This window comes from Pezoporus flaviventris, unplaced genomic scaffold (assembly GCF_033815535.1).
Source record: "Pezoporus flaviventris isolate CSIRO_AGI_PZ_B2104156 unplaced genomic scaffold, CSIRO_AGI_Pfla_v1 ptg000002l, whole genome shotgun sequence".
NCBI classification, from domain to species: Eukaryota; Metazoa; Chordata; class Aves; order Psittaciformes; family Psittacidae; genus Pezoporus; species Pezoporus flaviventris.
Genome location: NW_026892550.1, coordinates 81,151,191 through 81,171,982, shown reverse-complemented (window position 1 = coordinate 81,171,982; position 20,792 = coordinate 81,151,191). Strand labels below are relative to the sequence as shown.

The window sequence follows — 20,792 nt, the reverse complement described above, 5'->3', positions numbered from 1 at the left end:
AAGAGTTATATAGATATTTATCATGATATACCATAGAAATATGAAAAGAGATTGGGGGTTAATAAATTGTTATCCCTTGCATGCAACTAAGAGAATGGAAGTGAGAAGTCTAAGGGTAAAGATTCAGATCCCAAGGTTCCTGAAAATAGTGATTTTTATTAACTTCTGTAAACTATGAAACAGGTCTTAACTAATTTGCTAAGTCTCGGGCAGTCTGAAAACTGAACTTAACCTTAGTGCAGGTCTTTAAACAGTGAATTGCTAAGTTTTCTAGTCCTGTCCCGCTGCATGTATTTGTATTTGAAAAAAAAATCAATTCAGAAAAGTGCCTCTCAACAGTTTTAATGATATATTCACCAGTCTTTTATTTCTGAAAACTTTCCCTGACTACTACCAAAGTCTGCCATTGGTAAATATTCGGTTCATGTAATTAGAAGCAGCTTATTTCCTTCCTGGAATTTGATAGCCACAATTATTCCATGTCGAAATCACCACACTTTTTGTGCTTTTTGTGTTCGAAGTTCAGACTGGGTCACAGAAGCAACTGGATCAAATCCATAAACAACCATGTGTGAAAAGTGCGTAGCCGCTGAGTTGAAATGCATGCTGTGGCTATAAATCGAGCACAGATGACTGATTAAGAGACATCATCTGCAGCTGGAGTTGTTGGTCAGCTGAGTGGCGTGGCCAAGAACACGTATTGTCAAGCCACATAAAAGCTCCATGCTGATACAGATATGAGGCTTGAAAACCACACTGAGGTCGTGTGCTGTTTCTCAGTCAGCATTTGCATTAGAGACTTTTCTTTGTGATACAGCAAGCAGTTATTTGAAATCTTTCTTTCTGGAGGCTCGGGGTGCTGTTCACTCTTTCCTCAGTGCCTAGAGCTGTGGGGTGCCCAGCCTCATCCTCAGCTGTGTTAATACAAGGTGACATCATGTAATCTGAGGAGGGTAATGGAGAGGTCAGCAACTAACTTTCCCCTATTGCTCCCCAAGTAAGCACAGAGAGGGACAGAGCCTTAAGGCTGTCATCTAAATGGGAAACAGACATTTAAAGGTGTGAATGGATGTAAATGAGCTCTGGACAATATAGACCTTATTTTCTGACATGAGACCTGGGCTAGAGACAGGCAGAAGGGACAACTCATGGAGCCCAAAGCATGTGGCATGTTTCCATCTGAAATATAGGAACTGCTTTGGGAACATGGCTACTGCTTTTTCCTTGCGGTCACTGACAGAAAACTATGATCTGTCAGTGCATTATATTGGCTCTGACCTCTGTATTTCATTTATCCTTCCAACAGCTTGAATCTCAGTCAACAAATCTCCACAACCTCTTTTACCTTAAAGGAGTCATTTCAGTATACTAAAAAAAAAACCAAACCCAAACTCAATAGTAAATATCTTAATCATCAGAGACTTAAAACAGAAAATGAATAGTTAAAAAAATATTTCCTTGATGTGATAATTATTGTTCCCTTTACTAACCCTTGTATATGGCAAATTGACTAGACCAGTGGTCAGTAACCTCAGGCTACTCACATGATCTATGAGGGCACGGCATTGCTCTGTGCAGCTATTTTAATCAAGCAACACGTTTTAATAAAGGTTTATGGGAGTCCACAAGAAAGTCTGCAAATAAGAGGCCTACTGATCAGAAGTTAACACTAGAAAACTACAGAGTAAACCAAACTGTGTAGGAGCTCACAAGAAAGATTGGAATGGTTGTCCCAGAGATATTTTTTTCTTAACGTGTTTGTAAGAAATAGCTATCTAGATATTTTCATTGAGTTCTTCACAGTAATATCTAAATTAAAGTGAATGTGGTGGGTGTGTTTTTTGCAAATGTTTCCTAATTGTTTCAATTTAGAAACAAAACAAAACAAGAAAAAAAAAAAAAAAAATACACCACCCCAAAATCACTAACTTTTTGCATTGTCAATTTTCAGGTTTTTCCTTGAAGAGGACAAAGACATTAAACCAGACCAGAATTTGGTGGTGAAAACATCGGGCCAACGCATGGGAGATGCATGGCAGAACATCATGCCAGCTGTATTACGGGTATGGTCAGTACCTTCTGCATTTCTGTCTGCAGCCATCTGTAAAACCCCAAGAAATACTCAAGGGCTACAAAAGCAAATTAAACGCCATGACCTTTCAGTCTCCAGCTCTTTTTTGATACTAACATTAGTTTGTGAAAATTGGAATGGTGGTAGGTTTTATTGGGAAAGTTGTCTGAAAACAGGCTGGTAACTAATTCTTTGCTTCAGAATAATGATGAACTATTCTAAACCTAGCCCAGAATTGAAGACCTGATTGCCTGCTACCAAGAAATACCATTTCATCTCTTCTTTCCTCCCTGCAGTAATAATTATTTCAAAAGAATGTGAAATTAAACTTCAGACAACAGCTCAATCACTATGTATTAGTCAAAGTCCTTTGGAGAGGTTTAATTAGCTTCTTTTCTAGGAATTCTGAAGATCTCTTTTTTCCCTACCTTTCTCCCTTTCTAAAATAACTTCTTTTTTGCATTTCTGATGTCATTCCTGATATGTTTACTATTGAGTTATAAACTTTGAATGTTTTAACTCTACACCAGAGAAATACTGTCTGTCAGAGAAAGACCATAAAGGAAGCTGAAGTCTTTTTGCAATTATTGTGGTTATTTCAAATATTGAAAAACAGAAGAAAAAAAAAGCAAAAGGCCACTCATGGGTCTATGTCCTGGGTTCAGCAGTAGCAGTCATGTTTCTCCTCCTTGGTAGCTGGTGCAGTGCTGTGTTTTGACTTTCGGCTCGGGAACAGAGCTGATAGAGATGTTTTGGTTTGGCCAAGGACTTTGTGAGCCTCATGCTCTGCCAGGGAGGAGGGGAAGCCAGGAGGAAGCAGAGACAGGACACCTGACCCAAACTGACCAAAGAGGTATTCCATACCACAGCACGTCATGCCCAGGATGTAACTGGGAGTTAGCCGGAAGGGCTGGGAGACTGCAGGGTTGGAGGAGATATCGGTCGGAGCTTGGTCGGGCTGGGGGGGGGCGAGTTATCGGTCGACTGGTGGTGAGGTGTTGTATTCTCTTCCCTTGTTATTTCCTTTATCATTATTATCATTGGTGGTAGCAGTAGTGATTTGTGTTATACCTTAGTTACTAAACTGTTCTTATCTCAACCCGTGGGAGTTGCATTCTTTTCAATTCTCCTCTCCGTCCCTCCGGGAGCAGGGGGAGGGCAAGAAAGGGGGGGGAAGTGAGCGAACGAATTACCTGACTGGGTTTAAACCACGACAGTCTATTAAAAGCAATTTAATATTTATAGAACTTATCCAACATTCTTTTGCTCTTGTCAGTTCACACAGACATATCACTCTTTTGTTTATGGATTTTCATTAAATATATTTTGGCATAATAAAACTATGCATATTAAACTACTGTTGATAACACTTACTGTTTTGGCATTGAATTCTATTCTAAGGAGGGGAAATACACCCTGCTTTCAGAATGTGAAACTGAAATAGTCTGGATTGAAATACATACAAACCTATATCCCAGATTTGTACTGAATTGAGTTGAACATCTACATGAATGTGTACTTGGAAGATACAAGGTTTTTGGATATCAAGTGTGATGTTAAGTGTTTTAACAAAGGCTTTTGTGATGAGTTGCAGAACTACAGAAAACTCTGCACAGAGAAACCCCAAGCACAAAAAGAATCTCGATGGATTTTTTTAAACTAAGGTTTCCTCCTTTTATTTTCCTCTTTTTTCTTTTCTTCTTTCATCTTCTTCTTTTTCCCTTTCTCTGTTCTCCTTTCCTGTTTTTCCATGTTTCTCTTTTTCTTCCATTTCTTTTTAATGTCTTTTTTTTTTCATTTTTCATTTCTTTTTCTGTCAAGCAGAAGTTGAATAGAACTGAAAGCTTTATTTGAATTTTCTTAATATTTGAAAGGAGAAATCAGTGACTTCAAAGATGTGTTCTATTGCTGGCATTTTACATGCTACTGTGATGACTTTAGACAGTGGATTTACTTTTTCTATCCAGTATCTTCACTTACTGAAAAGCAGAAAGAGTTGGGGGAGATGGTTTTGAAGTTTTCTGTGGTTGTTATGAGACATTGCTCATTGCTCTACAGCTGCTCTCTGGAGTTGAGGTATGGCTACTGTTAGAGATTCCTAGGTAGACAACTGATTTTCTTGGCATTCAGATTTGGTTAAAAGTTACGCAGTTCTCACTTGCAAAATTTATGAGCAGCTGAACCCCAAGAGAATGAAATGAAATCTGCCTCCAAATGTTCATACAGCATGCCAGATCATGTCTTCCTACAGCAATGAAACCTCATCATGACATGAACTTCTTACTGCCATCCGAAAACTTATTTAGTTCAAGTTTTAAAGATACATGCTTTTGAGTGTGACAATCCTGAGATCTCATAGTCTCTTGAACGTTTTGGGGGGGAATATTGTAGTAGTACCGATCTGTGAAGGCTTGCACAGAATCTGCGAGCTTTTTGCTCCAATCTGTTGGTAGCATTACTTTATATACTCTTTCATCATGTTTTTGATGCTAAGATTTCAGTGAAAATTATGCTTTTGAATTCCTGAGAAAACAGTCATATTCCTCTATTTGCAGCTAATTCTCTTCAAAATGAATCATTAATAGTATATCTGGGAGAACACCAAGTAAAGTTATTCAGAGTTTGTTTTACATAACTTAAACCTAACTCTGAAATACGGAAAAATCCAGAAACTCTATTAAAAGCTGGATACCAGAAACCTGGCATTAGTTAAAAATTTTAGCCCTAATGTTTGTTGCACAATTTTTTATTTTTTATTTTTCTAGTTAGATTTGTAAAAAGAAAGAAACCCAAGCTAAAACCTCAAAATAGTCAACTTTCTCCAATTACTAATTCTGATCAGATCACCTGAGTACAAGTGTTAATGTATGGTATCTTGCAATTGTCTTCCAGGAAAATGGGGAAACCTTTATTTAGGTTATGTCCCTTTTGGCTTATTTATTCTTTCTTTTATTTGAATTTTTTCCATCTCCTTGGTGTTCCTTGTAGCAATGACAGTTTCAACTAGTCCAGAGGAAGCAAGAGGGAGTTAAGCCATGTGTACTGACAAAGTAGTTTGATAATAAACCATTAATTTTTACTTTACTGATGCATCCTTAGTAACTAGAACTTGCTGGATTTGAACTGTGGCTCTGTAAATTCCTAATACTACACAAATAAAATAAAACATTTAAAAAACACATAGGTTTGGTCTGTGAGGTATAATTTGAGGTCAGTCTAAATTGTTTTAATTATTTCATTATTATGCATATTAATATTCCATGGTAGGATGTATCTGCTTCTAGTGATACAGCATTTTGCAGTTTGGTTTAGGACTTTGGTACTTGACAAAGGGGTCTGTACTATAATTATGAGATGATCCCTTATTTAAAAAATATGGTTTCCAACTCTTTAGAGCAGCTGTGTTCAGTGTTAAGAATTTACATCCAGAGGCATTTAGAAATACTGCATTACTGTGACAGGGACCTATGAGATGTGGTACAACCTCTTTGCCCCCAGAACATCCCTGGATATCAGACTATATTGACACCTGCCATTTCAAACCAAATCAAACCAAACCAAGCCAAACCCACTTATTTTAAAACAACAATAGTAGGAAAAGACAAATGCTGCTTTAAGGAATCAAGTCAGGGTCAAAGAAAGTGAAAGAGACCAACTCAAAAAGGCAGAAGACCAAACTCCCATCAAATTCTCTATTTGATGACAGTCAGTAGTGTAAACTTACCTCCCAGTTTCCTACCCGTATACTTCAAACTAAAAATGGAAGAGAGATCCTTCAAGTAGATGAGAGAGGTTGGCTGTTAGAGTGTTTTCTCCACATGCTGGCCACCAAGGCTGTGACTGAGTGTCTTGACCCATCCTGCACGTAATCCCACTGGAGTCAGTGGAGTCCTACTGCAAGAATTTAGCTTGTCTCTTTCTGCTGCAATCTGCAGTAATAGCTTTCCTCATGTGGAACTGTTTATAGAAATGAGACTGAACTGGCCGCACACAAGCCAACATTATCACCTCCTAGTAACTGTGCAAAGCACAGGATGACAAGCTGCTGCTCTGTATTTTCATAACTCTGCAGTAATTAGTGCCTGGCATCTGTAATGGAAATAAAGCATAACATTAGAGTATCTACGATGACATTGTTTTCATTTTATGTTTCATTTTTCAAAGGCCAAAAAGGCAGATACACTAAAATGCCAAGGAGCCTCTTTTAATTAAAGTCCCTCTCATTTTTCCTTACTTCTTAAGCTACGCAAATGCATTGAGCCATTAAAAAGAAAGATAAAAGGAACCCCAAACACTGTTTGTATACAGTCTTTATGACTGCAGCTACTTATTTTGCAGCAGACATTATTATGACTAGAGCAGGTTATAGTGCAGTTTGACAAAACTCAAGGATGCTTTGCAGTGCTACAGAGTCAGACAGTGACTGGAAGGCTGCCTTATCTAGTTTTGGGATGTTTCACCTCACAGTATAGATCCTGCATCCAGATTTCATGCAGTGCTGTGCCAGAGGAGGCATTCTTATACCCCTGCTGCCATTAGGTTGTTTATAATCATGCTTTGGGTTGTTTGGTTGGTCCAGGTTTGGAAGGAAAAAGTAGGCTACAGCTGGTTTCCCTCTTCTGCAATGAAACTTCCACTGCTATAGCTTAATGCTCATGCTATGTATGATTGCCTACCATTGATATAATGTACTTACATAAGGTACACATCATGTACTTTCTCTTCACAGTAACAGCATATTACCTCTGGAAAATAAAAATAGCTGGCAGACAGTGAATCACAGAATGGTCTGGGTTGGAAGGGACCTTAAAGCTCATCTAGTTCCAACCCCCTGCCATGGGCAGGGACACCTTCCACTAGACCAGGTTGCTCAAAGTCCCATCCAGCCTGGCCTTGAACACTGCCAGCGGTGTGGCAGCCACAGCTTCTCTGGGCAACCTGTTCCAGTGCGTGACCACCTTCATAGTAAAGAATTTCTTCCTAATGTCTGAACTAAATCTCCCATCAGCTTAAAGCCATTCCCCCTTGTTCTGTCACTACATGCTGCTGTAAGATGTCCCTCTCCAGCTTTCTTGTGAACTCCCTTTAGGTACTGGAAGGCTGTCCCTAAGCCTTCTCTTCTACAGGCTGAACAACCCCAAGTCTCTCAGCTTGTCTCCATAGGAGAGGTGCTCCAGCCCTCTAAGCATCTTTGTGGCCCTCTAGACTCACTCAAGCATGTCCACATCTCTCTTGTGTTAGGTGCCCCAGAGCTGAATGCAGTACTGCAGGTGGGGTCTCAAGAGAATGGAGTAGAGGGGGGAAAATCACCTCCCTTGACCTGCTGGCCACACTCCTTTTGATGCAGCCCAGAACACAGCTGGCTTTCTGGGCTGAGAGTGCATGTTGCTGGGTCATAATAAGCTTCTTGTCAACCAACATCCCGAAGTCTTTCTCATCAAGACTTCTCTCAATCCATTCTCCACCCAACCTGCAGCTGTGCCTGGTATTGCCCCAAAACAGATGCAGGACCTTGCACTTGACCTTGTAGAACTTCATGAGGTTGGCATTGGCCCACCTCTCACACATGTCAAGGTGCATCTGGATGGCATCCCTTCCCTCCAGTGTGTCAATAGCACCGCACAACTTGGTGTCATCAGCAGACTTGCTGACAGTGCAGTCAATCCCACTGTTGATGTTGCCAACAAAAATGTTGAACAGCGTCGGTCCCAACACTGACCCCTGATGAACACCACTTGTCACTGATCTCCACTTGAACATAGAGCTGTTGACTACAACTCTTTGAGTGCAATCACCCAACCAATTCCTTATCCACCAAATGGCCCATCCCACAAACCCATGCCTCTACAGTCTAAAGACACTGATATTGTGGGGGATAGTGTCAAATGCCTTGCACAAGGCATGGTTCCAGTTGTCTCTGTCCAAATTGCTGGCATAAATCTCTTAGACCACTTAGCCCAGGATTTTACCTGGCAGGGCAGAGTTTGGGTGGTGGGTTTCACTGAGATAATTCAATAACCCTGGTGCTGTAGCATTTTTTGATCAGTTAGTAAAGACATTTGGTTCTATGCTTCACTGTAGATGCCGCCTGAGCTCTCAATTCCAGATTCAGCAACCAAATATGTTTAAATAAACTGATCCAAATGCTGAAGTGCTTACTCAGGCAAAAATCACTGTTTTCCTTAGATAAAGACTAATAAAAACTGAATTGGGACTTCAGAAACTGGCCCCTTAAAAGCTGGAAGACAACACTTCAGAGAAAACTAATGGAAGATCAATGCATCAGAGACAATAGACAACTTTTTTTTTTTATTTTTATTTTTTCTTATATATTATCTACAAGCACAAGCTTTCATATTTTTAATGTAAAAATGCATACAGATCATTATATATATAAAAATCAACTAGCCTCATAGCAAACTGCCAGATCCAACTATCCCCAGTTTTGGGGACAACTTGTCTGGATCCAGGTGCAAACCCAGTGGTTGATCTTCACTTCCATCTGTGGTTGCACCAAACCCCCAGATACGAAGATTCTCAAAGTTCTAGGGAAGTCTTGCTTCCTGATCCAGGTCTTGCAGCACGATCATGACTAACTCTTCATCAATTGAAGATAAATATTTAGAAACTTCATAAATGACAATCAACTTGTTGTACGTAACAAGTATCCATTTCACCTTTCCTCCCCCGTTTTGTTTACTGTCCTTCGCATCCTCTCTCCACTGAAATGATAGTGGACAGAGGAGAAGAATTTAATGTTAGTGTCATATATGTACATTTAAATAGCAGCAGTAGAAACAGAATTTAAACTGTTGATGTCTGCTGCAGAAAGGCTACTGAATGTAGGTTCATGTTGCCTTTGGCCTTTTCAATGCTTGGGCACTTTTGGGTTCAGTTTAGACATTATAGAAATATGACACATTTCTAGTATAGCCAAAAATACATTGCATCATTGTGAGCAATAGTAAATCAGATTGCTTTTAATAGTATGTAGTATGTACCAGCAGATTATAATATACTATATTATAACAGGCTTGACAAGGAGCCCATTGCACCCAAGATTAAAAAAAAAAAAAAATCAATTAAATAAAGAAATTTGTGTTTTTGTGGGAGGGAAGGTCACAAAATTGCAGTCTACTTTTTGACCAAGTATTTATCTTGTTTGGCAGTTTCCAAATTCAGTCTTTGTAAAGGAATGTTACTATTTTTATTAGAGGTTCTTTATGTAACAAGTCATGTTTGCAGAGTGGAACATTTTCTTTCACCAGGATCTTGTAATTTCTCCATACAAACATCATAAAAGAAAAAATAATTTGCTGGGATTCTTTTGGAAAGTATTAGGGCCTTAACTTAGCTTCTCCTTCCTTTCAACTCTCATAATATGAATATGATGAATTTATTTTCTCTTGTCGTTCATACCTTGCCATTTTGTGTTTTTAAATGCAGCTCAGCTCTGAAGCCCAAGAAAGGTTTTCAGATACAAGAACTGCTGAAGTTCTCTTAGAGAGGAATACACCAATTGCTTAGCACACCAACATAAAGACTTTCTTCTCAGCTATGTTGCCATGGGATTTCAGGTAAGGACTTTGTCTACTTCAGATTCATGCAACAGCACTGATTTGAAAGATAACAGAATGACTCGGTGCCTCAGCTTGCAAACCCTCACTCTGGCTCCTAATGTTGTAAGATACACATTTGCAAGTTCAGACCTTTAGCTAATGACTATTCGTGCATGAACAGGCACTACCCTTTCTTTAGCACTTGTATTGATTCTGTATTACTAATAGGACTAAAATTGGCAAAATCTCTCTCTCCTCTCTCCCACCCCAAAAGTTAAAAGATATGACAAATAGTTTGGGAACAGTTGTGTCAGAGTTCTTCCCAGAAGTACATGGTGAAGTTTCCACTGCAGTGCATCTAGTTGATGTATGCTGACATACCTGAATATGAGGACCAAAATATAGACATGGATTCCAGGGGAGTGAAATGAGTTTTCACTATCTAGAATAGGGGAAACAGAGAAAATAAACAACAGCACAAATAAAATATATGTCTGAATGTGATGTACTTTGATGCTGGTTGGGTAAAAGAAAATGTTTTCAGAAATTACTTTGGTAAAGTATCTTTAAGATAATACTTTTGAAAAAAAGCCCTGACTTGGGACTTTTCTCTGTCGACAGGGATGTAAGTGCTTGATTCTCCAGGCTACCACTTATATGACTACCTGTAACTGTATAAAGTGCTATCCAACCAGATATCCTCACTCTTCTACAGGTGTGGTTGATAGCCTTTTGGTCTTACTTCCTCACAGAGGCAAATAACCATTTAAAGTACAAAACAGAGGAGAATAAAGCTGTAAGCAGTTCCTAAAAGCGGGCTGTTCCTCAGAGGAGAATACTACTAATAATCCCATTTGTCATCCCAACCTTTGGCTGTGGTTTTACATGATGACAGTCTGAGCTGCACACCATGCTGCCTGAAGGGATGCAACACAGCTGGTGGGAGATCAGCACAATCTGAATGAAAATCTTCCATTCTTGGTTCTTGCATCTCTTAGAATACAGTTAACAAGTAGACAGGAGGCAAAACTTAACAGCTGGCTTAAATGAGATGCAGGAGAGAGAAGAAGGGAGAGTAAAAACCGGACACTTTTTACCCCAGGCACTAAAATCTGATAAAATGCACTTTCACTTCAGTGTGCCAGATAAAAGTCACAAAAACCCCTGTGCTGGTTTAAACCATAGAGTGCTTCAAGCAACATCTGAAAGTTTAAACAGCTGGGAATTATGGCCTTCTGACATGGTAGAGGTCATTCACATCTGATTTACATTTGGGCTTAGACTTTAAATTCTTCCCTTCCCAAGGATTCAATTCTGCAGTACAAAATAGAGTAAACTGAAGTAAGACCAAAACAAAATTGTAAACAAAAGCTAAAATCTACCCATAACTAAATCAAGAGTAATATGGTCATTTTTTTAGTTTGATTTCCCAACACATACACTCCCATTTCCCCAAGTACAGCACTGCACTTTGAGGGGGAAATGCTGAAATGCCACTGGACTAGCTGATTATTTCTTTATGAATTCTGCAATTTCAGAGGATCTGGAAAAGCAGCTGAACTTCAGCTCTATTGAAATGTGTGTCTTGCTGGCTGAACACTCCATGAAATAGACCTTTCCTCTATTCTTTGCATACTCTGAGAAGAACATCAGCACTCATAGATTTGACAAAAATAACAACAAGGAAAGACAGTTTGGAGTAAAAGCACACAATGCATCAATTTAGAGCTGGTGAAAGCTGTCAGATAAACTTTCTGGTACCACACAGCAGCCTTTACATGTATTCAGTCCTTGAGAACACCCGTTGTGACGGTTGTTGATCAACTGAGGGCTGAATCTTACTCTCCAATGGCTACTGAGCAGCTGGCTGGCTGGAAATGATTAGGCACTACAGACTTGCAGGGGATTGGAGCCAGCCTTGTAGAAGCAGAAGACGCTCTGTCAGTGCCAATCCCCACAATCATCTTGTCCTTTGGAGTTTTTTTTGTTTGTTTGTTTTTCTTTTCCCACATTAGCCAGAAGCAGTGTGGCTAAATACATTTCAAACCAGGAAAAAAGTCTGACCCTGTGTTACTCAAAAAAGTGGTGTGGTTTGTCTTTTTTTTTTATTTTTTTTTTTAATTGCAAAGCTTTGACCATTTTAATTAAATGTGTTCTGCTTGACTCATCCCTACTCCAAGCTAGTATGCTCTACAATGCTTCTCTGGCTTAGTACAGCTCTTTTTAGCTGCTGATTTTGGTAAGCATCTTATTAATTGCCTGCTTGACGTGGGTGGTGGAGCTCCGTCTCCGAGTCTTGCCCTGGACCATCTTTCGACGCCGTACCTCACGACAGAGCTCATAGAAGGCCTCCATAATGTTGCCCTCTCCTGTGCAAGCAGAGCACTCATAAAAAGCACATGCTAGTTCTGTGGCCAGCTTTTCACCTTCCTCTGTGCTGACCTGCCTGGAGTGATCCAAATCTGCTTTGTTCCCCACCAGGATCAGTGTGACATTTTTTGGCTTTTTAACTTCATCCAACAAGTTCTTGAGTGGCAGCACCTCCTCAAAGCTGCCTCTGTCCGTGATGTCATAAACCAGCACAAAGCCTTCACCCCATCGCACATGTCCTTCTTTCTGAATAGCATCCTCCTGTTTTGAAAAGACAGATACCAACCTTAGGAATTTGATTTATGAAGAACACACCAAGCCTGCAGACCAATGTTGGTCCTCCAAAGCCTACAAAGCCATGTACACCTGCTTTACTTTATGCACATCATCTTTTTTATCATGTAGTGTAGGAGAACTACTCTACCAAGGTGTCATGGGCTGCCTGTTGACAGGCTGGAAGCAGGCAATTGGAAGAGGGTCTCTGCTGAATGATACCCAACACACAAACTGTATAGGCCAGAGCAGTGTGAGCACCTGCCATGTTTTGAAATGAAGGGGAGACCTGGCTATGACAAAACTGCTCTTCACTTTGATGGGAATCACTGACTGATGCTGTCAAGCCTCATCACTTGACTGTAGAAATAGACTGTGCATAATAATAACAATACATTGTTGGGTTGACCCTGAATCACGAAATGAGAACAAAATTATTTTAATCCCAGAGTACACCCTGACTTGTTTGCTCTTCTAGTGTTTGAAAATGAAGCAGGGTCCGTTGCAGACGGGTCTGGATCCAGCATTCTGAGTGCAGCAGCAAGCCGATGGTGGTGGAGGGGGGAGACTGCTCAGAAACAAATCTCTGACCCCAGAAGTGAAGCACATCTGCCACCCACCACCGCACTCCCCTTCCCTGCTGTCTATCGAAGCCCAGGTATTGGATAATAGCACCCACACACCTGACCAGCTGTATCTAGTATCTCCATGGAAACCACTTCATCGTCAATGGTAGCTTGGTGACGATATGTAGACTCTAAAATAAGAACACATTTTGTGAAACATTTTAAAAGAAGGTTTTGGGTTTTTTTTATCTTCTTTACAGCTACCCCAGCACAAGACCTGAAATGTGACATATAGTTTCACTAAACTAAATATTAGAGACAGTCATTCTGGAGTAAGTCGTCCTTTCTATAACTGTGACTCTTTTACCCCCCTCCATATGGCAAAACTTTTTTCTTCCTACATTTTACACCTTCAGAAGGTTGTGCCTGTGGATGCTTCACTTTGTGCCCAACAAAAGGAAAGAATTTCCTGCAGCAAAGAGCTCTGGAAGACTGCAGCCCATTTTCCATGTTTGTTGATAGGGAAGGCTGCCACCTATGAAACATAACTACCACTACTCTCAAAGTATCCAGCTCAACAGCCTGTCAATGCATAGCTTGAAGTCTCAAGATCAAAACCAGTATGGTTGCAGAACAGGGAACCTAACCACTAAGTCAAGCCTTATACTGTGATAAAATTACAGACCAGTTAGCTATTTTAGGAATGTCTCTGAAACATGCTGAATTCATCACATTCCCCTCTTCTAGCAAGGGCTCAAGCAGTGATTTCCCTCTCTATGATTTATAAGGATAACCAGTGGGCATTAAGCATTCACACTATGCTACAGAAAAAAAAGGAACATATTTACTGTGTCCCATGTTCTGGAACCAGACAACTAATCAGAAAGCTAATGACAAAAGGACTTCTTTTATCTTAATGAACTGATAAGTTAAATTTGATAGCATTTGACCTAAAACCTGGAAAATTATTTGTGCTAACAGTGGGATTTATTACTGTTGCTAGCTCACAGATGTCCTGTATCACAAGGCAAATGCGTATGCTGTAAAATTGTGGCCAATGACTATGACTGCTTTGCATTGTCAGAGACACAATTCTTTTATTTGGTGCAAATCTCCTCGAAGGGTATCTTTAAGGAAACACATTTCTTTAATTTGAACTTCTGAAAGGGCTCATGTTTGGTGAATGCTTTTTTCATTATGTACTTATCACTTCTTGATGATCATGAATGTTTCAATGCTGTCAGTGCTGCGAACAACTCTCTTCCCAAACCAAAAATATCTCTTCCCTCCTGTGCCACCTTAATTGCTTTAAGTAGCACAGCTGCCTCTAGTAGGGACAAATGGTCAATTTAGTTAGGCAGATGGCAAGCAATCTTGCTGTAGGGTTTCAAGCAGTGAAGACTAGTTTTTAAAGGCTGCAAATACCCCTTCTGTTTAGTGTTACAAAGCTGTTGAAGGAGATGGAGTTATACCTTTGTGATCCTGGGGCTATACCTACATGTCAGAGTAAGATACATGTAAATGGACAATAGGACAAGGGGTAATGGGTTAAAACTTAAACAGGGGAAGTTTAGATTGGATATAAGGAGGAAATTCTTTCCTGTTAGGGTGGTGGGGCACTGGAATAGGTTGCCCACGGAGGTTGTGAATGCTCCATCCCTGGCAGTGTTCAAGACCAGGTTGGACGAAGCCTTGGGTGAGATGGTTTAGTGTGAGGTGTCCCTGCCCATGGCAGGGGGGTTGGAACTTGATGATCTTAAGGTCCTTTCCAACCCTATCTATTCTATGATTCTAAATCTCAGTGGTATGTCTTATTCCACCCTTCTGTTCACCCTCCTGGCTCCAGTAACTTCCTCAGGGGAATGCAGGAAGGGCAGGAACACTAGTTTGGTGTGGAAGTTGTAGTGATGCACCTTCAACAATTTATTTTAGCTCCCTCTGCAGCACCCCATGTCCAAGGTGATTTAGGAACTTACGGTTTGTTTCTTCTGGGGGAAGAGCGCTGTGAAAAGAGATGGCCCTCTGCCTGAGTAATGTGATATTAGCTCCTTACTTGTTTAGGCCTTGCAATGCTTAAATGCTTTCGGCCATCTGGCCCTGCTTGACAAGTAGGTGTTGAGAACTGGTCCACACAACTTGAGAAAGTGCCCATCCAACCATGTCTGCTGTGTATCTGTGAAATGTCCTTAGAGTGCAGTAGGCCATATGGCCCTCCCCATGAAATGGGAGACTAAATCCCAAGGAGTAGACTTGAGCTTGCTGCAGAAGAGCAGCATGATTCTTAAATGGTACTTGAGTTCTCAATAAAAGGACTCTGGCACTTCATGGTGCAAGTTTAATTCCCCTTGACCACTCACACTGGGATGGAATTTGATCCTGGAGGAGTAGCACTTATTTTGGTCAGGTTAGTGTAAATAAATCTTAGTAAATGTGTGTCTGTTCTTGTGCTTTGGAATGTGTGGTAGCTGGGTGAATTTTAATGAGTGTAAAACAGCTGGATGTTTAAATCATTTAGTGGTGTAATCACAGACATGGCTTCTCCTTCAGGAGTGCAGAAATGTGAAGAAACTGATTGTCCTGTAAGTTATGAGCCCTGAAGTTGTGATTTCTGGTCCGTTCACATCAATATCATGGTACTATAAAAATGCACTGCCTTGCTTTGGGATTTATTAATATTATTTTATCGTTTTCCCTGTGGCACTTTATTTTTTTGTTTGTTTTTTAGACATGCAGCTAGAGAGAAACTAGATGACCTGAGATACCTGCTGGATCCCTAATTGAAGCCATTGATAACATAGGTGTCTATGTCTCAGCTAAGCACCTAGTTTCCTATTAGAGTTGATAAAGTGAAATAGATGCTGGGTATAGTTTGTCTGATCTCCCTCCTGGGATAAAATTGCACGTCAAAAGCACTTAGAAGTCTAAAATTGGCCAGATGAATCCAGGCTGTAAATGCCTTATGCTTTTATCATCATGTCAAGTAGAAAAAGCAAAGTGTAGCACTTTACCAGTGGCTCCCAAGATGACTGTAAGCAACTTTCTGAGCTTCAGACTGTCATTTGCATCAGGTGATACCTATACATTACATTTATATGTATATGGCTAAAACCCCATAGTTAGAAAGGAAACCACAGAGTAGTATTTTGTTCTTCAAACTCAGTGTCAAAACTTCTAGCCTCAAAGCAGAGTTAGGGAGGTGCTGCTGCTGACTTGAGCATAGTGTACCTGGTGTGCTGCGAGTGCTATGGAAATAGCCACATTTGGTGGTTTTCTCTGCTTCAATGTAAGGAAATCTGTCCCATTCTTGTTAGTTTCAGTGTATGCTATGCTTCTAGTAATATTCCAAATAACAAGATCAAAGGTGCTGGTAAGTGTGGCTTTGAAAGTTGATGCCAGATTTCAGGGTTCCACTTGGTTATAAAGCTGCAATCCCCCAGCATTCTTGCTGTGTGAAGCACTCTTGGTTCTCACAGTCCTTTTGTTTGAAACATTGAAGTTTATTCCAGGAAGCTTTAGAGCTGGTTTGGTTTTAAGCCTATAATATACTGCCACAATCATTCATTACTAGGAACTGGATAAAATTTTCAAATTACCACAGCTGTTGAATAATATGGAAACAATGATCTTCATTTATTTAATTATTTATTGGGGGCGATTAAATTAAAAAATCCTTGGGCTCTGTGTTGATAATCATGTTACGAATCTTCCTATTCTGAGCAATACATTTAAAAAAAAAAAAAAGAAAAAATTACTAAACTTACATAAAGAAAACTTTGAAGCCCATAATTCATAATCTGCCCATGGATATGATATTCAGTCACAGCTTGACCACATCACATCATTGTGCTATGCTTATTATGACATATTTAATAAAGTTTTTGCCTATAAGACTTAACTGGTTATTTACCAAACCTATTTGTGGGGGACTATTCTGATCTCTTGAATATAACTGTTCCAGAAGATTATATTTTTTAGAAAAAAAACTAGTATCTGAAAAGTAACTAGTTCTTGGTTTGTATTTGCAGTGATACAGAAAGCTGTACTGATGTAAAAAGCTGTTTTCAGTACTTGTTTATTTTGAACAGGCAGTATGTATCGGGGATATCGGGGTATGTCACAGCTCTGTGAGGAAAAGGTTTGCATTGGAAAGGTTTACTGCTTTTAGGAAAACACTTGTTGTAGGAGTAGGTAGATCAGCCATGATGGAACAATGACATACACCATTTTACAGGTAAATTGAAGTATCAGCCTGGCCTCTCTTGTTTTCCTTTAAGTAGAGGGACAGTAACTTTGTTTCCATTCGTTCATTTTTGTCAAGAAAGGGTAATAAAACAAGGAAATAGAAAAATGCTCTAAGGAACTTTGGTCTCATGGTGGCTTTCAGCCAGCTGGATCTGAGAACTGCAAGTGACCTAGAGAAAGAGCTTTTGTGTAATAATTATAGCTGAGTTTCTAGGCCAAAAGGATTCAGCTAATAGGCATGAACTTCTAAGTCATAGTTAAAATCTTGTTGGATGGCAGTGGATCAGTATGCTTAAAAGACTAAAATTTATCATAATTATTTCTGGTTAAAGGTTCCTGTTGTTTGTTTGGTTTTGTTTTTTTTAAATAAATTTTGTGCTCACTTAGACTCCCCCAGTCCTTTACATCCACCAGGATGGCACCTGTCTATCACATTTGAGAACAGCACATTTGACAGCCCGCTGGGAAAACATTTACCTTCATTACTAACTCTGGTGCTGTTTGATATGTTCTCCTGAGACTTCCTTGAGCTTGCCTCTGAGAAGTCTATCCCCTTGCTGCATTTCCTTGCTGTGTCAGGAACTTTTCACCTTTTAGAAAGCCCTGCAAGTTGAATATATGTTCCTGACTCAAAGTCTCTCCTGCCTTCTTCCTTCCCCCATCCCAGCTCTTCTCAAAATTCAGCTAAATGTATTTTTCTTGCTTCCATCTGCCTGTTACTTACTCCATCCATTATTTATCTTACAGGAGGGTTTTTATTTTGCAACTATCAGTGGTTTTTACAGTAAGCACAGTACTGCCTTTGTGTATTTAGAATGCATTTCTAATGCTAATGCAGTGTATCCCCACGTGTTTATTAACTGATACTGCAGGCCCAAACATAAGCTTAGTTGGGTTATTTATTAGTAATACCATCAAATGATATGCCATGTATTGTACTGCCATCATTATTAGCATGGGCAAAAGTTATCAAAATAAAACTCTGATAGCTCTGATAACGGGACTTGGACTCTTCAATGTTGTGTTTCTGCATGCGGAACCCCAAGAGTCAGGACATACCGAAGGAAAAGTTCCAGGAGATTGTACAGTATCTGTAATGTGGTTTATATGTATGACTGTCATACTGCACAAACATTCATGTCAAGCTACAAATTTCAACCAAAATGTATATGAAAGAAGAAGGCATTTGTTTGCAGTGATAGCTAATTCAACTCTTAAGGACTTCATGTGCAGCTTGCTCTTGTGAATGCTGTTTTTGGAATAGACAGGTGATGTGCAAGGATCTATAAAATTTTCATATTGGTATGAAAGGGTCTGTTGTATCCCCAGAACTTGCTTTTTAGGTAGAACGTGTGGGAGATATAAAGCTAGCCTACAGAAAAGCATTTTTTTCTTGATGTGTTGATATTTTCAATAAATAACATTTTTGCCCTCTAATAGAAATCCCAGAATACTTGTCGTGTTACAACTCCTTTCCTATAGGTTCTGTCCTTCCCCAGCTTTTACTGAGATAGGCAGAGAAAATGTACATATACCTGGGAACCATATTCATTAAGGCACCCTAAAACAAATCCAACAAAGCCAGAACAGTGCTAACTAGCAGGGAATAAGCTTGAAGGCTTTAACTGGTTTTGGTGGTGTGTGGGTTTGTTTCATTTATTTTTAATTCATTTTCTGATTTAACTTTCTCAGCAGCATTAAGCAGAGGCATTAGCTCCTGGTGGGAATTATGTCTGTGACAAGTTTGTCTAAAGCCATGTTCTGCTGCACCTCTTTGCTTGATTGTGGCAAGAAGCCTTTGCTAGTGAAGCTGTGAGTTTCAGCTTATTTCTGCCAATAAAAACAAAAACTAACCAGTAAGACTTTTCTCGCACCTAAAAGAAGCAAAACAAAAGCCCGCTCTCCTGGAGGTGCAAAAGCAAGCACTGGAAACTTCTGCTCATCTGGAGAATATTTCAAAATATGATGAGCAAGAAAAGCAGGGGCAAAATATTTTGCAGCTGTAGCTACAGCAAGAACAGTCACTACCATTCCTGATTTTTGCTGTCAAGCTACTGTAAAAAGGCAATATTTTTATTACTGGCATCAGGAATATCTTCATCTTGAGACTCGTACGAAAGAAAACAAACCACACTTTCAGATAACTGTTTCCCATGTTATTTTAAGCATCTTCCTCTGCTGCTCTCAATTATAATTTCATCATTTCAAGTCTTTGTTGAGCATTTTAGAAGCCAGTGTTAGGGGTTTAAGGTGCTCTAGGCTATGCCACTCCATTTCCTTACAAACACCTCAGAAATCAGGAATACTTTCATGGCTCTTTGCTGTAATACAGTCAATATAAATTCCTACTGCTGAGGAGTATAATAAAAACTTTATAATGTATTAAATATATATCCAGGTAAGTAATATTTTTGTTTTGAAATAGGGGAAAGATAGAAGCCCAGGAAGATGCATACCTGGGAAGGCACAATCTGGACTACTGAGGACTGAATCCCTTAAGCACTGAGGCAAAAGGAGTGAGTAATTTTGCTAATAAAAATTGAGGGTACTAATAGCTAGAGTCTGGCCTGAAAATAAGGCTGTTTTCCAGCAATTTATGAAGTGTCTACACATTTGTCATAGTACTCTCCGAAACACAGGTTGGCAGCCATTCCTCCTAGTCCCAAATGGTTGGTTACAATTACATCTCACTTTGGCTGAGAGCCCACACTGGACCACATATATTATTCCTAGCTTGTGTTTGGATAAGCTGTAGTTGTCAGCATGGGTGTTCAGATGAAATATGCAGAAGGTGAAGTTCTGCGAGACGATGACAGAACTCTCTCCTGTTTTGCTCACTATGGAAAATGGTTATTTTTAATCATGAACATGTGGATGATCTGGTCTGTAGCTCTGGGTAGGCTTCAGTATCCTGTTCTACAGCAGGAGGAAAAGAGGGCTGGGAGAGAAGGCTTCCCCCTGGGGCTGCTGGCCTGTCAACCTTTATACCCTAAGGCTGAAGGGACCATAAGTTAATGATTTATTAATGCTTATTTTAGTATGGCCTTCTTTGTTAAAAGTTCTGTTTGGTGTCTGGGCAGTTTCTCTCTCAGCTGTGCTGCTGGGTGTGAGTATTTTTATGGTAGAGGCAGGCAGCAAACCTGCAGGAGTGTCAAGACAAACTTGCTGAGTGAGCCACAAGTCAAGAAAACTAGCAATCCACAGATGTGTTTCTTCAACTTGTGATCTGCAGCAGGGAAAGCATTCCTGGGGACAAAGAGTTTGTATTCAGCTGGTATTCCAGCTGTCCAGACAATGTGTTAGCTGAATAAACCAGAGAGCAAAGACAGTCTTTGAGAACTATATTTGGACCTGAGGACCTGAGCTCTTTTTTGTGGCTGCGCTGGCACAAAATTAGCCCAGAAAGATAGTTCTTGGATCTTCTCTTGTTAGGGTAAATTATTCTTAGTGAGGTCTTTGCTCTCACTGCTGTTTCTGGTTATCAATCAGTTTGAGGGAGGCTAGTTTAGATATACTCCCACTCTGCTTTGTTGTTTATGTTGTTTGTATAGATCTGTATTTATCAGGTGCAGAGAAGTCACTCATGCTAGCAATATTTGCTAGTGTTGTGATGTTAATTACATTATGCATGGTATGTTTAAACTTTTCATGTAGTCACTGAACGATGCCATTTTGCTAACAGAATCCCCAGCTACAGATGTGGTTATATAG

At 39.8% G+C, this 20,792-nt stretch overlaps 1 protein-coding gene across 2 annotated transcripts in view; it reads right to left on the bottom strand.

The window, feature by feature from the left end:
- Positions 1-9,036: 9,036 nt before the first annotated feature.
- Positions 9,037-20,792, bottom strand: part of RERG (RAS like estrogen regulated growth inhibitor) — a 108,262-nt gene continuing 96,506 nt past the window's right edge. For both annotated transcript variants that reach the window (XM_061444669.1, XM_061444670.1), the window contains exons 4-5: positions 12,957-13,030; positions 9,037-12,261 (exon numbers count right to left, since the gene is read on the bottom strand). In XM_061444669.1, coding sequence (XP_061300653.1) covers positions 11,854-12,261; positions 12,957-13,030 — 482 coding nt within the window. In that variant the 3' untranslated portion in view covers positions 9,037-11,853. The remainder of the gene's footprint in view (positions 12,262-12,956; positions 13,031-20,792) is intronic.